General features: G+C 41.3%; 1 protein-coding gene across 7 annotated transcripts in view; it reads left to right on the top strand.

Annotated features, from left to right (window-relative positions):
• GRAMD1B (GRAM domain containing 1B) overlaps window positions 1-17,870 on the top strand; it is a 291,387-nt gene extending 273,517 nt beyond the window's left edge. For all 7 annotated transcript variants that reach the window (XM_044282018.1, XM_044282020.1, XM_044282019.1 and 4 more), the window contains 7 exons: window positions 36-178; window positions 272-375; window positions 1,965-2,168; window positions 4,686-4,770; window positions 6,867-6,974; window positions 7,062-7,182; window positions 14,091-17,870. In XM_044282018.1, coding sequence (XP_044137953.1) covers window positions 36-178; window positions 272-375; window positions 1,965-2,168; window positions 4,686-4,770; window positions 6,867-6,974; window positions 7,062-7,182; window positions 14,091-14,174 — 849 coding nt within the window. In that variant the 3' untranslated portion in view covers window positions 14,175-17,870. The remainder of the gene's footprint in view (window positions 1-35; window positions 179-271; window positions 376-1,964; window positions 2,169-4,685; window positions 4,771-6,866; window positions 6,975-7,061; window positions 7,183-14,090) is intronic.
• The last annotated feature ends 1,607 nt before the right edge of the window (window positions 17,871-19,477 follow it).

The following is a 19,477-nucleotide window of genomic DNA, read 5'->3' as shown; positions in this document are numbered from 1 at the left end:
GTACTTAAGTGGTCTTCACCTTCTCTTTATTTCAGACATTATACAAAGCTAGTCAGGAAAGCGAATGTTATGTGATTGATGCAGAAGTACTGACACACGATATCCCTTATCATGATTACTTCTACACCATCAACCGATATACACTGACCCGAGTGGCCCGGAACAAGAGCCGGTTAAGGTACAGCCTACGAGGAGATCTGTGCGTGCTTCTGAGCAAATCAGTCATATGAAGGTTTTTCCATCAATCAACAGTTTATTTTTGGATTCATAGGATTTCAACAGAGCTTCGTTACCGAAAACAGCCGTGGGGCCTTGTCAAGACGTTTATTGAGAAAAACTTCTGGAGTGGTCTTGATGAATATTTTCACCATTTAGGTTAGTATGATTTTCTGTCTATCACCAGATCACCTCCTCTTAAAGCTCTAAGATGTTCTCAGTGAAAAGTACCTTTTGAGTAACAATCCACCTCCCCTGTTTCAGTACAGTTGTTTACTTTTACAATTTATATTGCATTTAGTATCAGCTCTGCTGTGTTCTGTGCATCACATATACTGTAGTTTCATCTGAAAAGCGGAGTGGTGCTGATAATATGGATGAAAGACTGAAGAGCACAGTAATGAGTCCACAAGACAGTCATTTATTCTGGAAAGAGACAACTTTCTAATAAACCTTTGGGACAATTTAGTAAGACTGGTGCATTTTGGGCCACCCGAGCACCAGAGCGAAGGTTTACTTCAGCCAGGAGTAGATTTCAGGTGTAACATGCGCCAGTATTGTAGTGTGCATATTGTTAAATGAGTCCTCCGTGGCCCACCGCGCACTGCCCATGCATCAAGCAAATAAGAGGGTGTCGGAAATAGGCAAAAGCTCCACATTTTAGTGCAAACCGGGACTTGCATTCAATGACTGGTACCATTCATTGTTGAGTTGCGTTCAGAGGCTGAAAACGTGCCTTGCAGAGCTTACAGTTATGCACGGATTAAGCATTATTTATTGTACATGCAACTAGAAATCCCCTTTAATAGAGATTCTCTCCAGTTCTCTCAATATCAGATCAGCAGGAGTCTGACTTCCCGCAACCCGTCTTTGACGCCAGAACTGAACACCGAATCTACACAGCTCTGTCCACGGTGTAGTGGCCATTCCTGCTTACTGCAGCGCTGCTACTATCCATACGAGCAGCACGGCAGTAACCAGGCACCGGCACTGAAGAGTGGATGGAACTTTGTAGGTCTAGCAACACAGCCCCTGCAAAGAGCTTATCGGTGGGGGTGACGATTGGACCCCCACCGTTCTAACATTAATGACCCTATCCTATGGCTATGTCATCAATAGAACTCCTGAAATTCTGCCGTTTCCACTCCTTAGAGAAGCTTCCCTTTCATCACCCCAGTTTTCTTCCTGCATCTTTCTTCTGCTTTCAAGCTCCTCCGCCATTTTCACTGGGTAGGTCTACACATCTATGTAATGTATTTCTAACTTCAAAAAAAAGTTCTTAACAACTTGCTATCCTTCTGTAGCAGTATACATACAGTGCACCTTTGGGATGATATGGGGTCTTCTGTGCAGAATGAACATCCAGTCCCTGTCTGGCCTCTGGGGCTGTCAGATTCTGACATAAACCAGCAAGTGAAGGATTTCCGCCAATTTTCAACAAGTACAGCTCTTGCCAGATTGCAGTTGCTGTTGAACATTAACCTTTTGTACTAATGATGTCCTTTTTTATTAACTGAAGCATACAATTTGCATTCATGTTATAATAATTCATCTAGACGTACATGACAGCGGCATACAATGTGTGGGTCAGGACGCAGAACCTGTTTTTCATTTTTTTCACGACACTGGATTACTGCAGTACATGTAATAGGCCACTTGTATGCTGTTGGCTTTTCTAAGAAATCTCTGAAAAGTAGTGAACATTTGTGTAGCGTTGTACTGACCCTTGGTACAATTTTATGTTTCAGAGAATGAACTGACCAAAGCAGAGACTGCTTACCTGTCTGACCTACATCGGCAGTCCCCCAAAGAAAAGAGCACCAAGATCACATCTACGCGTCGCAGGAAGCGTCCTCATACTCACTTGAGAATCCCTCACCTGCAAGACGTGCTTAGCCCAGTTACCACTCCTACAGATGAAGAGAGGCAACATCGAGTACGACATGTAGCAGGTAAGAAGAAGTTAAATAATGTGTATAATTTGTGGACACCCATATACTTTGAAGAGGTTGTTCAATGGTTGGGAATAGCCCATAAAATGTTTTGGATGTGTACGTTACATCATGGGTTAGCCATGTTGTTCTGCAAAAGGCCCCCTGGTCCCCATCTGTGACCAGAGTTACTACTTTCTGCGCTGTTCATGGATGGATCCTCTTCTGTGCATGCGCTGAACAGTAAATTTAGCACATTTTCTGAGAGTCCCTGAGACAGAAAAGCTAGTACACACATACTTTACCTAGGGATTTTATGTCAGCTCTAAGTAGTCTATTGACTTGTTTGCCATTTTTAAACAATTGGGAAGGGGGATGGGTTTTAAAAATAAATTGAAACCTGTGAGAACCAAAAAAGTAAAAATACAATAGACAACCGAACTAAGAACATGTATGGTATCTGAAAGGTAACACTGCATCAGATTAGCCTTTTATACAGGTATATTAGCAAATGTGTACAGGTCGTTTATTATATACATGCCTTTAAGTGTAGCACTGCAGGTAGGTCGTATCACACATTGCCTAAGACAAACTCTTTATTCTATTGAGTATCTAGAAAATATTTAAAGGCTATTTTTTATCATTGCATTGCTTTACTCATTTTGGGCTAAAAGTCATTTTCTTTAAAAATGTTCAACATCTTTTGTCCAATAGCTTTCATTTTCAGTGTATATGTAGACTATTTCTTTCTGATTTACAGTGAATCCGTCGGGCAGCTGCTCTGACAGCTCTCTGTGTAGCCTTTATCTCTGAACTTCTGACAGCTCCTAAACACTCATTAGAGATAAATTATGATAAAAACGGCTCAAATGAGGGTTGAGTTTATGACTTATCAGGAGGTCAGCGATAAGGCTACAGAGTGAGCCATCAGAGCAGCTCCTTGATGGGACCACTGTGAAAAGGGAAAATAAATAGTCTGCAGATACACTGAGGATGAAGGCTGTAGAAGAAAATAGTTGAAAACTTTTAATAAGGACCAATCGAAAAAAATGATTTTTAGTCCAAAATGAGCAAAATGCAATGATAAAAAAAATGTCCATGACCTTTTAAAGGTTATTTTATACTTTGCTTTCAAGTTTTAGGTGTTCTGTAGAATGCCTAGGTGTTCTTCAGCAGTGCCTAAATTTGACACATTGCCTGTAACATTTCTATAGGTCATCAATTTCCAGATCTCTGTTTGCTCCCAGTGAATATAAGCATTCTTAACTACATCCAGAGGCTAAAGACCTGCCCTGATCATGTCCAGGTGACCCAAGTTCAGGGCCTGTTACAAAAGAGCTTTTGTACCACGTAGGACACATCTCCAACCCCTGAATGTAATAGAGAATTTTGATAGTGGTGATTACTTAAAACGCAAAGTATATTTGGAAGTTTCAGAACTTTTTATTTCACAGGGATTAATCATTTTAGATCTAAAAACTAGAAAACCGCTTTGGGAATGTCTCAGGATCTGTGTTTTCTAGTGTTGTCATGTGCAGCGAAATACGTATCTGCCATCTAATTCACCTCTGCCACTGGGAATATCAGGCAGGGGGAACTATTCACAGAGCCTCCTATCCATACACACTTTTCCAATGGTTTTGTAATCCAGCGTTTTTGGGTATGCTGGATTGTCAGTACATTATCAGCATATTGTACAGTCTGTGTGTGTTTAGGTCAGACTTTGTACATGGCCTGAGAACATAGGAATTTGCAGGAAATCTAATAGTTGCCAAATTCATTCTGTTGAAACTATTACCTCTTATTATTTAATGTGTCCTGCGTCGGGCTGGGAAGCCTTGTTTGTCAGACTATGACTTGACTGGGTTATAGATGCAGCCATATTACACTTGAATCAATCAGCTTAGTCATCTGCTGAATAACAACTCAACTAAGTCAAGGAATCAGTGGAAATATACTGCCGCTGCTAACCACAGTGCATTGTGGATCTGACTCTCTAATTGATGCATATGAGCAAGCTGTTTGCGTTACTGATTATTGTTGCCAGGTGCAGCTCTGCATAATTTTTTTAAATATTTTCAGTGAATCTAAAGTTCTAAGGAAGTAATTTGAATTTGAACAGTCGTGGTCGGTGGATACAGCCCCTGTGCAATACTTGGTGCAGCTCCACGGTTACAGACTACAGACAAGCTCTGTGTGGAGTCTGATGCAGCAGTCATGCATTTTTAAGCTTGTTCTGGGCCCTTTGGAGGCTTCTGGGGTCAGAATAGGTCAGCGGTATTCATTTGAGATGCATTAGACTTGTGAACTGCATTTTTCCAACGTCCTCTCTGTATGAGAGGGGGAGGAAACGAGTATGCTAGAGTGCACTGACCTAGGAGAGAGGGCGACATCACTGGGGACATCAGCCAGACAGCCATCATTGCACATTATTCATATTCTTTTGGTTTGAGGCATTACTCTTGTTACAAATCATAGAAGCAGAATAGTAAACTTCCTAAGTTCCAGTCTTGTTATGTTTGGCTCCATTTCTTCTAGGTTCCACTCAGACGCGACATGTTCCTGAGGAAAAACAGAGTCATCTGCAGAGCATCTCCAAACTCCTGCTGGTCATCAGCTGCGTGTATGTAACTAGTCGGAAATGTACTGTGTGTGTATAGGTACATACCTTGTGTGTGGATATACTGTACACTCACTGACATAAAAATAATAATAATGCACCAAGGAGCTGTTAGAATTGAATGAGGCTTTCTTTTTGTAAATGTCATGATTAGAGATGAGCGAAGATATGAAAAATTTGATTCGGCTGCTTTGCTGAATTTCCCAAAGAAATTCGATTCGTAATATCTGAGGCTACCATTTAGGCCTTTCAGGGGTTAATCAGTGTAAAAAAAAATACTCCTCTCCATTTGCTCGCATAGTGGCCGAGGTGGCCGTCTTGATTGAAGACACCGTGTGAAATGTCACACGGTGTCATCACACTGAACGGGAGCGGTGACGTCCTCACAGATGACGTCAATGTGCCCGGCCAACGCACCATTTTGTGCTGTATCTTCAATCATGATGGCCTCTTCGCAAGCAAATGTATAAGGTGAGTATGTGTGTTTTATTTATTTATTTATTTTTTATTTACCGCCATTTCAGGGAAAATTGATTCGTTACCATGAAGCGCGAGGAAATTTGGCTTTGCAGCGAATCAAATTATTCCTGAAATTCGGATAAAGTCAATTAGTTTAACTTCAATTCTCTCAACACTAGTAATGATATGTGAGTGGTTACAATAGTAGAGCGAAAGGATATGTTTATTGGGAAAAACTGTACAATTGAAGGTAGGTTTAAGTACCCAATTTGGCTGCCTCTAGCCTGGATATAAGATGGGATATGGTTGGGCATCAAGACATACAGATTCTGTAAGGTGTCCTGCAGCACATTTATTATTATGGCACCATCTATTGCATGGTGCTGTACACATGCATAAAACTAGTACAATAAGCATGAATAATATAATTTACAGGAGAGAGGACACATTTGCCCACACGTTGCAGCTGGCCCTGTTGATCCTGGACACTCATAAGTAGGAAAGTGAGGGGCTTTGTAAAAGAAGCAGGAGGACCGAAGGCGCAGAGCGTCTTGGGTCCACCCTCTACATTTAACTGCTGATTTGCTTTAGGATTAGAATTACTTTTTCTCCAGAATGATGCAGCCGTGAAGTATCATAACATTCAGCTGATCTAGTCCTAGAAGGCATTGTGCCATGTTTAACAGTATATTTCCTGGTGGCAGACTCGCTTTATGCCCCTCCCTTGACATGCCCCTAACTTGACCTGGAGCACCCACGGCTAGGCAGGTTTACATAAGCCTTGTACATTTTTGGGCCAGGAAAACCCGAATTTGCTGGGATTGTCTCTGAAAACTGGGGACAATTCTATCAAATTCAGGACTGTTGACAGCTATGAGATAGACATTGTCAAATACCCGGGGCTACTTGCAGATAAAAAGGTATCATTCATTTGGAAATTATGCTGTTTTACTCACTGATATATTGATGACATATAGCACAGCACTTTACAGAAATTATCCTCACGCTGTCCCCAAAGGGTCCAACAATTGAAATACCCAGAGGAAACCCAGATAAACGTGCAGAGAACATACAAATGCCATGCAGATGTTGTCCTTGGTCAGATTCAAACCTTGGACCCCAGCGCTGCAAGGCACCAGTGATATCCACCGCGCTGCCCATGTCTCGCTCAAAAATCAAGATGTTGCACCAAATTTTGAGAGAATGCCTCAGAAGCTCATGGATGAATGTTTGCTAGTCAAAGATTTCCCCCCAAAATATTGAATATAATTTCAATAATAGTGTGATCTACCCCCTTATGTCCACATTTCCAATTACAACCCATACCAGGAAATTATTGTGGTGAACACACTGAAGAAATGTGATCTAAAGTCACCAAAGTTCGTACAAATGGAGTTTGGGCAAAGGAGAAGAAGGGTTAAATCCAACATAGCCTATCATTTTTTAGAAAGTGAGGTTTCTGTATTCATTTATTATTCATTCTATAGTGCCTTTCTTTATACTTGCCTTATATACAGTATGAAGCAGAAGGTACAGGGCAGGTACTGGTCAGGACCCAGCTGATTGTATTACCATGACAAGCTGTAAAGTCTGGACACCATTCCCCGCTCACTGGTTTTTCTGGAACTGTCTTTCTGCAGTCTGGTGCTGTTGGTCATGCTGAATATGATGCTGTTTTACAAGCTGTGGATGTTGGAGTACAGTACACAAGCACTTACTACGTGGCAGGGCCTCCGAATACATGAAAGGTACTGGACAGATCATATTGGGGGCAAATCGGAAAATAAGAGCATCTCACAGTGTTCCTGTTTTTAACCCTAATTTCTTCTAACTAGCTCAGTCCCACAGTCGCAAGCCGAATGGACCCAGCTATTAGAGACTCAACAGAAACACCATGACTCTGAACTTCAGAAGTGGAGGCAAATCATAAGGTCTTCAGTGATGCTGCTGGATCAGGTATAATAATGCTGACCTCCACAAGCCATGGTAGTATTGCCCTTGAAGGGACACTGACAGGCCCAAAAAGCATATTTAGGGGGATATATGACAGTATAGGTCTTATAAAGGGTATTAGAATCATCTAAGTATCCCCCCTGTCCACCTCATAAATACAGTAAAGGTGGACAGGGGGGATACTTAGATGATTCTAATACCCTTTATAAGACCTATACTGTCATATATACCCCTAAATATGCTTTTTGGGCCTGTCAGTGTCCCTTTAAAGTAGCTCACCTGACTTTAAAAAAAATCTAAACATTCTGTCTTCAGCCCTGAGGAAGGAAGATCAGTTAATAAGTACTTACCTGTCCTTTGCTCCGCTGATGTTGCTGTCCCTTCTGTATGGGATGGGTAAGTACTTATTAAACTACCTTCCTTCCACTGGGCTAAAGATAAAATGCCAGAATCCCTTTAACCTTTAGTGATGAATGCCCCAAAATAAACCTGTATCTCCTGATCTTTATTAAATTCAAGATGGAGAATAGATGAGTTCAGACAGATGCTGTCATTGCAGTTAAAGGGGATGTCCTATTTACCTAAAATGGGCCCCTTCCCTCTAAATGCCATATAATTTTACTTTTATTTTTAAATCCTTTTCTCACCTATTTATCCTGCACTGTTCCCTGTACCACAGCCCTGGTCCTTCTCTGGCTGTTCACTCTTCAGTCTCATGCCTTTTATCTCTACGTCACCTCTGCAGCCATGTATACAAACAGCGGGAGGAGGACCAGAGCTATGGTACAGAGGGGAAGAAAGAGGTAAGTATAGGATGCTTTTTATTTTAAGTCATTTAGTGGAATGGGGCCCCTTTTAGGTAATTTGGACAGCCCTATTTAAAAGAACGGTCAAAGATCACGCTTATCTCATCTTCAGTGACATTTTCTCAAACTCCGCTTTATCACTGTCTGGGATAGCTATGCTAACATTTCCAAATTATTTTACTTTGTAAATGGAGAAATTCTGATCATTTGATAGGTGAAGCTTAAAGGGATTGTCACAGAAAATTATTTCTGGCAGTCAAAACCGGAAAATGGCAAAAATCCTTTTTTTTCTAATCATTTTTTATTTTCTGATTACAGATTTTTTTTATTCTACTTCGTGAACATGATTCTGTGGGCTGCCATCTTCTCTGAGATGTTTTATAGCAGTCACCCTGGGCTATAGACAGGAGGGGATCTCATTGATTTCTGCGGAAGAGTTTTCTAGGCAGACTCAGACTGGCCCACAGGTGAACCGTTGACTCCCCTGGTGGGCCTCTAGTCTACCACCTCTTAAGCAAGTGGCACATGGCACAGTAGACTGACTGCACTGCATACGAATAGGCATCTTACACCATCTGATCCAACCGGTGTATAAAACTGGGTAGATTATTTAAAAGACCACCCAGTTTATTAATATTGATGCAACGGGTAATGGAGAAGGCTTCTAGGCACAGAGGCAGGTCATCCTGCCCTCTTGAAGTTGCTGCAGGGACCCCATAATCGATAGTCTTGAATGTCTTGCTGCTGCCTGCCACTGTATGAGCAGGTAATATTTGCATGTAGCTGTACATGGGCCCCCCAATATTAATTTTACTTTTGGGCCCTAGGCACCCCATTCCAATAATGTTCAGTGGTCGAGGGGAGTAGATGAGCTGTGATATTACCTAATGTCAATTGTAGATCCTGTTATCTACAGGTCCTTCTAAAAAAATTAGCATATTGTGATAAAGTTCATTATTTTCTGTAATGTACTGATAAACATTAGACTTTCATATATTTTAGATTCATTACACACCAACTGAAGTAGTTCAAGCCTTTTATTGTTTTAATATTGATGATTTTGGCATACAGCTCATGAAAACCCAAATTTCCTATCTAAAAAAATTAGCATATTTCATCCGACCAATAAAAGAAAAGTGTTTTTAATACAAAAAAAGTCAACCTTCAAATAATTATGTTCAGTTCTGCACTCAATACTTGGTCGGGAATCCTTTTGCAGAAATGACTGCTTCAATGCGGCGTGGCATGGAGGCAATCAGCCTGTGGCACTGCTGAGGCGTTATGGAGGCCCAGGATGCTTCGATAGCGGCCTTAAGCTCATCCAGAGTGTTGGGTCTTGCGTCTCTCAACTTTCTCTTCCCAATATCCCACAGATTCTCTATGGGGTTCAGGTCAGGAGAGTTGGCAGGCCAATTGAGCACAGTAATACCATGGTCCGTAAACCATTTACCAGTGGTTTTGGCACTGTGAGCAGGTGCCAGGTCGTGCTGAAAAATGAAATCTTCATCTCCATAAAGCTTTTCAGCAGATGGAAGCATGAAGTGCTCCAAAATCTCCTGATAGCTAGCTGCATTGACCCTGCCCTTGATAAAACACAGTGGACCAACACCAGCACCTGACATGGCACCCCAGACCATCACTGACTGTGGGTACTTGACACTGGACTTCAGGCATTTTGGCATTTCCCTCTCCCCAGTCTTCCTCCAGACTGGCACCTTGATTTCCGAATGACATGCAAAATTTGCTTTCATCCGAAAAAAGTACTTTGGACCACTGAGCAAGTCCAGTGCTGCTTCTCTGTAGCCCAGGTCAGGCGCTTCTGCCGCTGTTTCTGGTTCAAAAGTGGCTTGACCTGGGGAATGCGGCACCTGTAGCCCATTTCCTGCACACGCCTGTACACGGTGGCTCTGGATGTTTCTACTCCAGACTCAGTCCACTGCTTCCGCAGGTCCCCCAAGGTCTGGAATCGGTCCTTCTCCACAATCTTCCTCAGGGTCCGGTCACCTCTTCTAGTTGTGCAGCGTTTTCTGCCACACTTTTTCCTTCCCACAGACTTCCCACTGAGGTGCCTTGATACAGCACTCTGGGAACAGCCTATTCGTTCAGAAATTTCTTTCTGTGTCTTACCCTCTTGCTTGAGGGTGTCAATGATGGCCTTCTGGACAGCAGTCAGGTCGGCAGTCTTACCCATGATTGCGGTTTTGAGTAATGAACCAGGCTGGGAGTTTTTAAAAGCCTCAGGAATCTTTTGCAGGTGTTTAGAGTTAATTAGTTGATTCAGATGATTAGGTTAATAGCTCGTTTGGAGAACCTTTTCATGATATGCTAATTTTTTTAGATAGGAATTTTGGGTTTTCATGAGCTGTATGCCAAAATCATCAATATTAAAACAATAAAAGGCTTGAACTACTTCAGTTGGTGTGTAATGAATCTAAAATAGCGGTGTGCCGCTCTGATTCACAATGGGAATGTGTCGAAAGTCTAATGTTTATCAGTACATTACAGAAAATAATGAACTTTATCACAATATGCTAATTTTTTTTAGAAGGACCTGTATGTATAGGTGATGGCTGTCATTCTATTCCTGCTTATGATGATAATCAGATAACTACAGTGAGTCAGGAGGCCCCTATACACATAAGGCCTTAAAGGGAATGTGTCATCAGAAAATGACCTAATAGCTATTATTAGGCTTAGTGGCCAGTGCAAAAACTGCAGGATTTACATTTTTTATATATATAGATATTGACATGGAAAATTAAAATTAGCATCAGCAAAAAGTCTTTAACATACAAACATGATTTAAACATAAGGTCATTTTCTGATGACACATTCCCTTTAAGGCCTTGTGTATAGGAGTCTTCTGATTCTCCTCCGATGGATGTTGGAGAGATGAAGTGTGAGGCATGTTGAATTTCAGAAGTACATCCACAGGGGAGGTGAACCACCAGCAGAGGAGAATTTTACTTAGTTTGGGAACAGATTTCAAATTTTCATGTCATTTTCTCCATTCACATTCAGAGCTGCTTTCAAAATTCGACAAAGCATTGCTTTCTGATATCAAAAAGAATTCAGAATTCAGCATTCCATATGAACGGAGAAAAAATGAGAATGATTCAAATTGATTAAATAAGTTAGGCAAGGGAATTACAGGGTCCATGACACATTTTGTAACTTTATGTTCAGTGTGTGGTTTTCTTTAATGTGCCTGTAATTTGGAGTGAAGACCATTGTCTTTGATCCCACACTTGTACTGTGTGCCGCTCTGATTCACAATGGGAATGTGTCGTTAGAAAACCTTTTGTTTAAATCAAGTTTTTATGTTAAATAGAATTTTTATTTTTTTGTTTTGTTTATTTTTTTATGCCACCATCTATTTTAAAAAAAGACTTTTAAAATCATGCATTATTTTTTTTTTTTTGCACTGGCCATTAGCCATTAGCTAATAATACGTTGAGACTTCCTATTCTGTTCAGGTAACTTTTCATTAACTATCACATCATCACAGGCAGGACAATGACACATAACACCTCTGTGCATAGATAACACAAGATCCACATTCACAATAGGTGATATCGTAGCTTATCTGCTCCCTCTTGACCTCTGCACAGGTCAGAGCATGTAAAGCTAGAACACCTTCCCATATAATAAAATGTAACTTTTAATAATATCTTAAAAACATATGCTCACATAAAGCTCAGACCGCATGGGTCAAGATACCAGATACAAATGGAATACCTATTATTTCAGAACAATAGATTATTTATTCTGGGATTACTCACGGTTTGATGAATAAGGCCCATAAATTGCAGGGGACTCTCCGCAGAGATGGACGTAGTGAGGATGCTTGTTGATAAACACTTTATAAAGGCAAAGCATGGGGAGCACATAGAACTGATAACAATAACTAGTTTTCCCTATGCATCCCTCCCTAGATCTCAGCCGAGGAACACCCCTTAGTGGTAGGGGTTCCCTGTCCTCATTCCTTGTCTGTATATCCCTTTAGAGCCCTATTTTAGCGCTAAGACACAAGATAATATAAATCTCCTGAGTAATGCTGAATATATAATGGGTACACCACTAGATAATAAGACCAAACAAATCTTGGTAGATATGGAAATCCAAAACACAAATCCTGACGCAGCGTTTCCCCAGTCAATGAGTATTAAGACCAGTTTGTCAGGGGACCATATATACTTAGCTTCAGTTTCATGATGGAGACTTTCACTTTATGTCCCTCAATCAGGACCCTCTGGGAGACTTGAGCCAAAATGTAGGCTTTTAGGATGTCAAGTGTCTCACTCTTAGTTTCAAATTGGCGCCTTAAATCTCATTTCCTCCCATCTGGGTCAGCCCCCTCCCACCCCCAGTACAGCAGGATTCTCCTCCCCCTATCCCCTTGTCTGTGGAACGCATTGACGCTTCCGGCCTATGGAACGCAGTTTCCGGCTCTGGAGCGAATAGCTGTGATGTAATATCTGGTTTGTGGAGCGCATATGCGACGTAACTTTCGGTCTGTGGAGCGCATATGCGACGTAACCTCTGGTCTGTGGAACACATATGCGTTCCACAGCGGCGTTTCTCTTATCGGCGGTATGTTGTGATAAATGAACATGTTAAGCTATAAGAGGAGAATAAGTAGGACCAATTTTATCATGTAACGTTGGAGGGATGTATACAATTTATTCTGGCAATATATGAATGGTAGGATAGGGGGAGGAGAATCCTGCTGTACTGTGGGTGGGTGGTGGGGGGGGGGGGGGGCTGACCCAGATGGGAGGAAATTAGATTTAAGGCGCCAATTTGAAACTAAGAGTGAGACACCTGACATCCTAAAAGCCTACATTTTGGCTCAAGTCTCCCAGAGGGTCCTGATTGAGGGACATAAAGTGACAGTCTCCATCATGAAACTGAAGCTAAGTATATATGGTCCCCTGACAAACCGGTCTTATTGCTCATTGACTGGGGAAACGCTGCGTCAGGATTTGTGTTTTGGATTTCCATATCTACCAAGATTTGTTTGGTCTTATTATCTAGTGGTGTACCCATTATATATTCAGCATTACTCAGGAGGTTTATATTATCTTGTGTCTTAGCACTGAAATAGGGCTCTATAGGGATATACAGACAAGGAATGAGGACAGGGAACCCCTACCACTAAGGGGTGTTCCTCGGCTGAGATCTAGGGAAAACTAGGTATTTTTATCAGTTCTATGTGCTCCCCATGCTTCACCTTTATAAAGTGTTTATCAGCAAGCATCCTCACTACATCCGTCTCTGCGGAGAGTCCCCTGCAATTTATGGGCCTTATTCATCAAACCGTGAGTAATCACAGAATAAATAATCTATTGTTCTGAAATAATAGGTCTTCCATTTGTATCTGGTATCTTGACCCATGGGGTCTGAGCTTTATGTGAGCATATGTTTTTAAGATATTATTAAAAGTTACATTTTATTATATGGGAAGGTGTTCTAGCTTTACGTACAATTTATACTTTCACATTTGTCTATATACTGCCAAGGCGGTCTTTTGTTCTGATGAGTTACAGGTCAGAGCATGCCTAGAAAAACTCTCCCATAGAAGTCAATGAGCTCATGTCCATTGTATCTGTGGCGATGTGGCTGCGCAACTGCAGCGGTCAGCAGGCGTAATTACAACTACTCTTCAATGAGACTGCTCTTTCCTGTTCAAGTGAAAAGGATAGAGGACAGTATAGTTGTAATTACACCTGCTCACCACTGCAGTGCAACAGCGAACAGGTAAACAAAAGAGAAGGCAGCATTCGTACCAGAACTGTGGAGTCTTCGAACAGCTGATTAGCAGGGGTGTCGGGAGTAGGACATCCACTGATCTGATATTGATAACCTATCCTGAGGAAATGTCATAAATAAAAAAAATAATAAAAATTGGACAATCCCTTTAAGGCCTGTGTAAAAAGTGCATGATTTGGGGATTATTTAAAAAAAATATAGAATGGAACATGGAAAACTGTAAAAAAATAATAATAATCTAAAAAATGTTTGCTAAATAATTTTGATGACACATTCTTTTTAATACCTTTTGTGTTCTCAGTCTCTGATATGTAAATATATTTCCATCTCCAGATGAAGGACTCCTTGATAAATCTTCAGAATGGAATTGTTTCTCGAGACATTAGCTCAGAATCGGAGGACAAACCATACCAATGAAGGTCCTGGGAATGGACGGAAGGAGATAGTGTGCAATATATGTATAGAGAAGATTTATATGTAGATACATATATATATGTATACTATGGATACAGATTTATATTCTAGAATGAATTTTAAAAGTGAGCGGCTGCACTGAGGCGTTGTCTTCTCCAGCTGCAAGAGACTATTGGCTCAGAGATACTGGGAATGGTGTTTCTGACTTTATTTTCTCAGCGTTACTGTTTTGAAGAAAGATTGAAGAAGCACTTCCTCCATACGAGGGCTTTTCTCAACCAAGTGTACAACTCTGCGTCATTGCTCTACCTCCGACACCTGCAAACCTTGCTGATGTCAGCCTGACCCTGCCAGGCACCACAGAAGTCTATGCTGGTGCTCAAGTGGATAGGTGCTGAGGAGACAACACAGGCACCCCCAGATCTAGAAGCTGAAGAGGAGTACGGAGCAAAAGGCACAATCGCTCCAAACGGTTATCTTGTTTCATCACAAACTCTAGGACAAATCCGTGAAGACTCCACTGCCACCGAGCACTTGTCCATCCAACCTTGACAGTGCGGAATCTGAGACGTGTCCTGTCTCTGAAATGGAGCAATACATGGGAGAAGCGAGTTTTTATAATAATTTTTTTTTTCTTAGTAATTTAAAGCTTGAATATTAGGGATTTATTTGTCTTACTTTTCAAATATGTTAATTCCATCTTTGGAATAAGTTGGGGTGCCTACAGCTCTTCTTCAACTAGCGGCTGCAGGGTTTTAAATCTGCTCTGAGGAACCTTGTCACACCAATGTTTGGTGGTTACAACTAGTAACTTTTTTTTTTTTTTTTTCTAGACTCCAGTGAGTTTCATCAGTGGTGGTTCTTCCTAAATACAATGAGGGAAAATATTCTTATCAGTGTGGGGTCCTTGCACAGGAGACCATACTTATAATAGAACTGGCTGGGCATCTGGTGAACTTACTGGTTCTAGCCTGATTTGATGGCCAATGGCCAGAAAACCATGCTGGGACTTTTGCTTAACAGCTGCCAGGCCTCAAGTTGGCATCTTCTAGAATACATGAGCAAAATAGGATTTCTAGCAGTCCCATTGCAAAATTTATTTGGTCAATTACCAGTGAAAATGCCTCATTAGGTCCGATTAAGATAATTATACATTTGTGATTGCCAGTAAACAAGGGGAACACATCTCGGAGGAGTTTCCTGAGTCTTGTATCCCACATTGTATTTAGTGTGATGCCACCTCACCCCTGCTTCAAGTTTCTTATGATGACTGTTCATCAAAACATGAATGTGTCTGTTTAGATGAAAAACAAATCTAGTATATGAGGGAACGCTGCTAGAAATTATGGGAAAACCTTAGACGTTGATGTGGATCAGCCAGCTGTGCAGGAGGGATCGCGCTGTGTCTCTAGCTTCTGCACCTTTTAGAAAGGGCTTTCTGTTGACCAGCAGGCTTTGGTTGACACTGCCATATATCTGCTTAGTGGAGCTGAGGCTCCTGTATCTGGTAGCTGGCTGCCTGTGTTGCATAATGAAGGGGCGTATATCTGGATCAGGAGTGTATGCGTTCCGTTGTCTATGACCTGGCCAAACTGTGTCATGATTATTAATTCCATTAGTGGCAACCCATTGAAGGTCAATAGAAGGCTTTTTTCAGACGTTGCATCACAGGTTTTTGGTGCCCCCTCCCTCCTTGAAGCATGTGTATCCTTTTGCAACCCATGTTTTATTCTTCCACTGCATTAAAATAAAACTGTAAGCAACTCTGCATGTAGTCTTGATTAAAACAATATCCTACCTTCCATGATTTTGGCATTGTATCTTTGTGGTTACAGACCAAATCACACGCATTAAATGATTCTGCTGTCTTCTTCCTCTGTCTCCTCTTCTACCACCCATGGGCTGAGAGAGTAACACATGACTGCAAGATCAGACTACAGACAGTTTGTAGTCTGTTACCACGGAGGAACCATAGATCTGCACAAGAGCTGTGGGAGATTTTTAATCGAGACTATTTGCAATGTTGCTTTATTTTGTTATTTTTTTGATGCATTGGAGCACTAAATCGGTTGCAGATGGAAATGCTCATGTGAGAAATGCAACGTCTGGAGTTTCTGGACCAAGCTGTCGGCCAAGTCATCTCAATGGTGTACTGTGTCGCAAAAATTATACTTGTTCTTCCAAGTCCATTGAGCAGAGATTGTGATTCCAAAGATTGCTTAACGGTAACTTCATTCTGCTGCTCGCTCCCTCTGCCTGGCTTTTCCTTAGACGTGAAAGTTAGAGCAGACTGAACAATTGAGTATATAGGGTCATAGACAATTGGCCACGGCCAGAAGCCACTACAGCAGGTATACTGGACTACTGTATTTATCGTTATTTATTATGATGGTTCTGTAATTACTCACGATTGCACCCCTTTTCAGGCAGTCCCTATCCATGCCCCTCCACCACCCAGCCAACATCTTGTACTTTGCACTGATGCTCTTGGTTTTTATTGCTTTTATATTATACAGACTTTCCAGTCTTGAGATGTTTTGATCCCATAGTCGATCCCTTACCTAATTTCATGATGGCTGTGCACAAATCTAAAATCTATATTTATAATGCATCGAATTTAGTTAGGATTTGTGGGCAGGAATGATGATATGAAGTAAAAATCCCTTATTTCGTGTACACAATATACAGTATATATTCACCTTTTATGATGTGTTCTTTTCCCTTTGCATGGATATTAATCAAATGCAAGGATATCACTTTAGGTTTGCTGAGAATTGCCTAAAAAGGCTGCCTTTTTCATAAGCATTTAACTTGCTGAATTCCGACCTGCACTTTTATCTGGGACATGACATGAGACATTGGGACATGGTGACCTGATAAGTGATCGACCGCATTTCTCCTCCATGTCCTAGTTAATGTTTTCCTCCTGCTTGCCTTCCATGCTGGGATATTGTGCGGCCCCCACCGCTGTGCTAATGATAATAATGGTGATGGTAATGGGGAGTATGAATGTAACCCTATGTGAGCCTTGCTGCTATTTTTGGTTTTGCCTTTGTGGTAATGTGATCTTAAGGTTTCCTGTCCTTGGCTGTATCCCCAGATTTTCTTTTCCACGTGCTCCGTGTTTTAGGGGTTAAGGGCATTGGGCTGACACGTCCGGGTGATAGCATATTGCACAATAGGATGCTGCATGCCAACACGTAGCAAAAGCTTAGTCCCTAAGATAAGAGCTTGGGCTTCAGAGTCTATTTCAAAGCTCCTGAGATTCTGGTGCACAGTGTAACTAATAGCGTGAATTATACCCTGTCATTTATACAGAGCTATGCACAGCTTGGATTCAGTAATCACCTAATGTACTTTACAGCATACACAATAGGCAAGACAATTAAAGAGGAGCTGTCACTTCTCCTGACATGTCTGTTTCAGTAACTACATGCATTCCCCATGTAATTCTGGAGCATCTATTCTTATGACTCCATGATGTGCCCTTCCTTTATTATTCCTGCTAGAAGTTATGAATGGATTGCTAGCAGTTTGCATTTAAGTTCCAGATGGAAGATGGATGTTACCAGATAATGTCAGCCTGTGCAGGGACACACGCCCATTTGGTAACATCCAGCTGGATCTTTATTGTAAACTGCTACTAATTCATTCAAAACTTGTAGCAGGAATAAAAAAGGATTTACACATCACAGTCCTAAGAATAGATGCTCCAGAATTCATATTACATGGGAAATGTAAGTAATTACTAAAACAAACATGTCAGGAGAGGTGAGAGGTTCTCCTTAATCTAGAAAAAAAAAAACAACAACCTGGGAGCAGTTACAAACTCCACCTGTGGCAAAATTATAAATCCCAGCATTCTGTGACTACATGCCCCTGTCAGGACATGATGGGAAATGTAGTCTTGCAACAGCTGGGGAACCACAATTTGGAGACCACAGATGTAGGTGTTGCTCTTGGTTGGAGTCTAACCCAAAATCCCACTTTTCCCCCCACCATGTACCTTAATATTTCTGGCACTTTGGCCCAGATTTACTAATTCTATATATGGTGTAAGCTAGACCGGCCATCTAGACTAGCACCAGGTTCATCAAAGGGGCTCAGGCTGGAGGAGGAATGTGCTGCAGGGATAGACACTTTTCTCTGACTCTATACAAACTATTGGTTGGCTTAGTTTGAGCCAGATTCTTTTACGCCAGAATTGCGACACATCTTAGGCCCTACCCCCTTCCGCTCAAAGCCCCACTCCCTTATCAAGCATGTTGGGGAAAAAAGAAACCCTAGATGGACCAAATTTATTTTCACAACTTTTTAGACAGATTATTTTTTTTTTTTATCACAGACGCATTAATAAATCTGGGCCTTTATGTTCTAAATAAGTTGTAACTTCTTTATTGTGGATGCAAGTGGGAAATATGCACCAGCAGATCAATGGTCTCCAATCTACGGCTCGCCAGCTGTTGCAAAACTACAACACCCAGGGTTTGTGATGCAAGGGGTTATTGTTTTTGTCACATGTGAGAGACTCTTAGTTTTCCATACTAAACTACTGCTTAAAGTAACTGACCAAAACCGAAAAGAAATCAAATTTCATTTTTTTTTTTAAAAAGTACCAAAAATAAATTGTCCCTTTTTTTTTTTTTTTGCTGCATTGATGGAAAATTTTTATATTCTAGTTCTCTTCTATTATTAGAATTGGTTGTGTTCTTCTATAGCGCTCATTTTGGATGCTGCACAGAATGTTTCCAGGGCGGCTCTGGAATGGAGCTAATGGGGAATATCAGGTTGCATGATGCTAGGAACATCTGCTGTTGCTTCTTTCTCAAAGGAATGGTGAGGAAATGTGACTGTGGTTTGTCACATACAGATGAGATATCCATGGGCTTCCGACCCGGTATAGTGGCATGTAGCTGTATTATATCCCTGTTTTTTACTCTCGTGCCTCACCTGCCCTGTCTCAGCAGATTGTGGGTCCATAACCCTATCACTTATCATGCATATCTCAAATAGTTTCTACATTTGTAAGTAAATTGTACAGTCAGTGGTTCTGTAACTTTCCAGTAGACTGAGTTTCACTCTCTGCTTGCCGTCGGTGAATGGATTTTTATTTTATTTTTTAACACCCAAAGGCTGAAACCTATACAAACTGTCTAGCTGGCACTGGTGCATGGCTTCCTACTGTATATTTAAAGGGCATCTGTCAGCAGATTTATACCTGTGAAACTGGGTGACCTGTTACATGTGTGCTTGGCAGCTGAAGGCATCTGTGTTGGTCCCATGTTTTTATGTGCCGCATTGCTGAG

Source organism: Bufo gargarizans, chromosome 2, assembly GCF_014858855.1.
Source record: "Bufo gargarizans isolate SCDJY-AF-19 chromosome 2, ASM1485885v1, whole genome shotgun sequence".
NCBI classification, from domain to species: Eukaryota; Metazoa; Chordata; class Amphibia; order Anura; family Bufonidae; genus Bufo; species Bufo gargarizans.
Note: the sequence above shows the minus strand (reverse complement) of the source record. Positions and strands in the feature narration are given on the sequence as shown.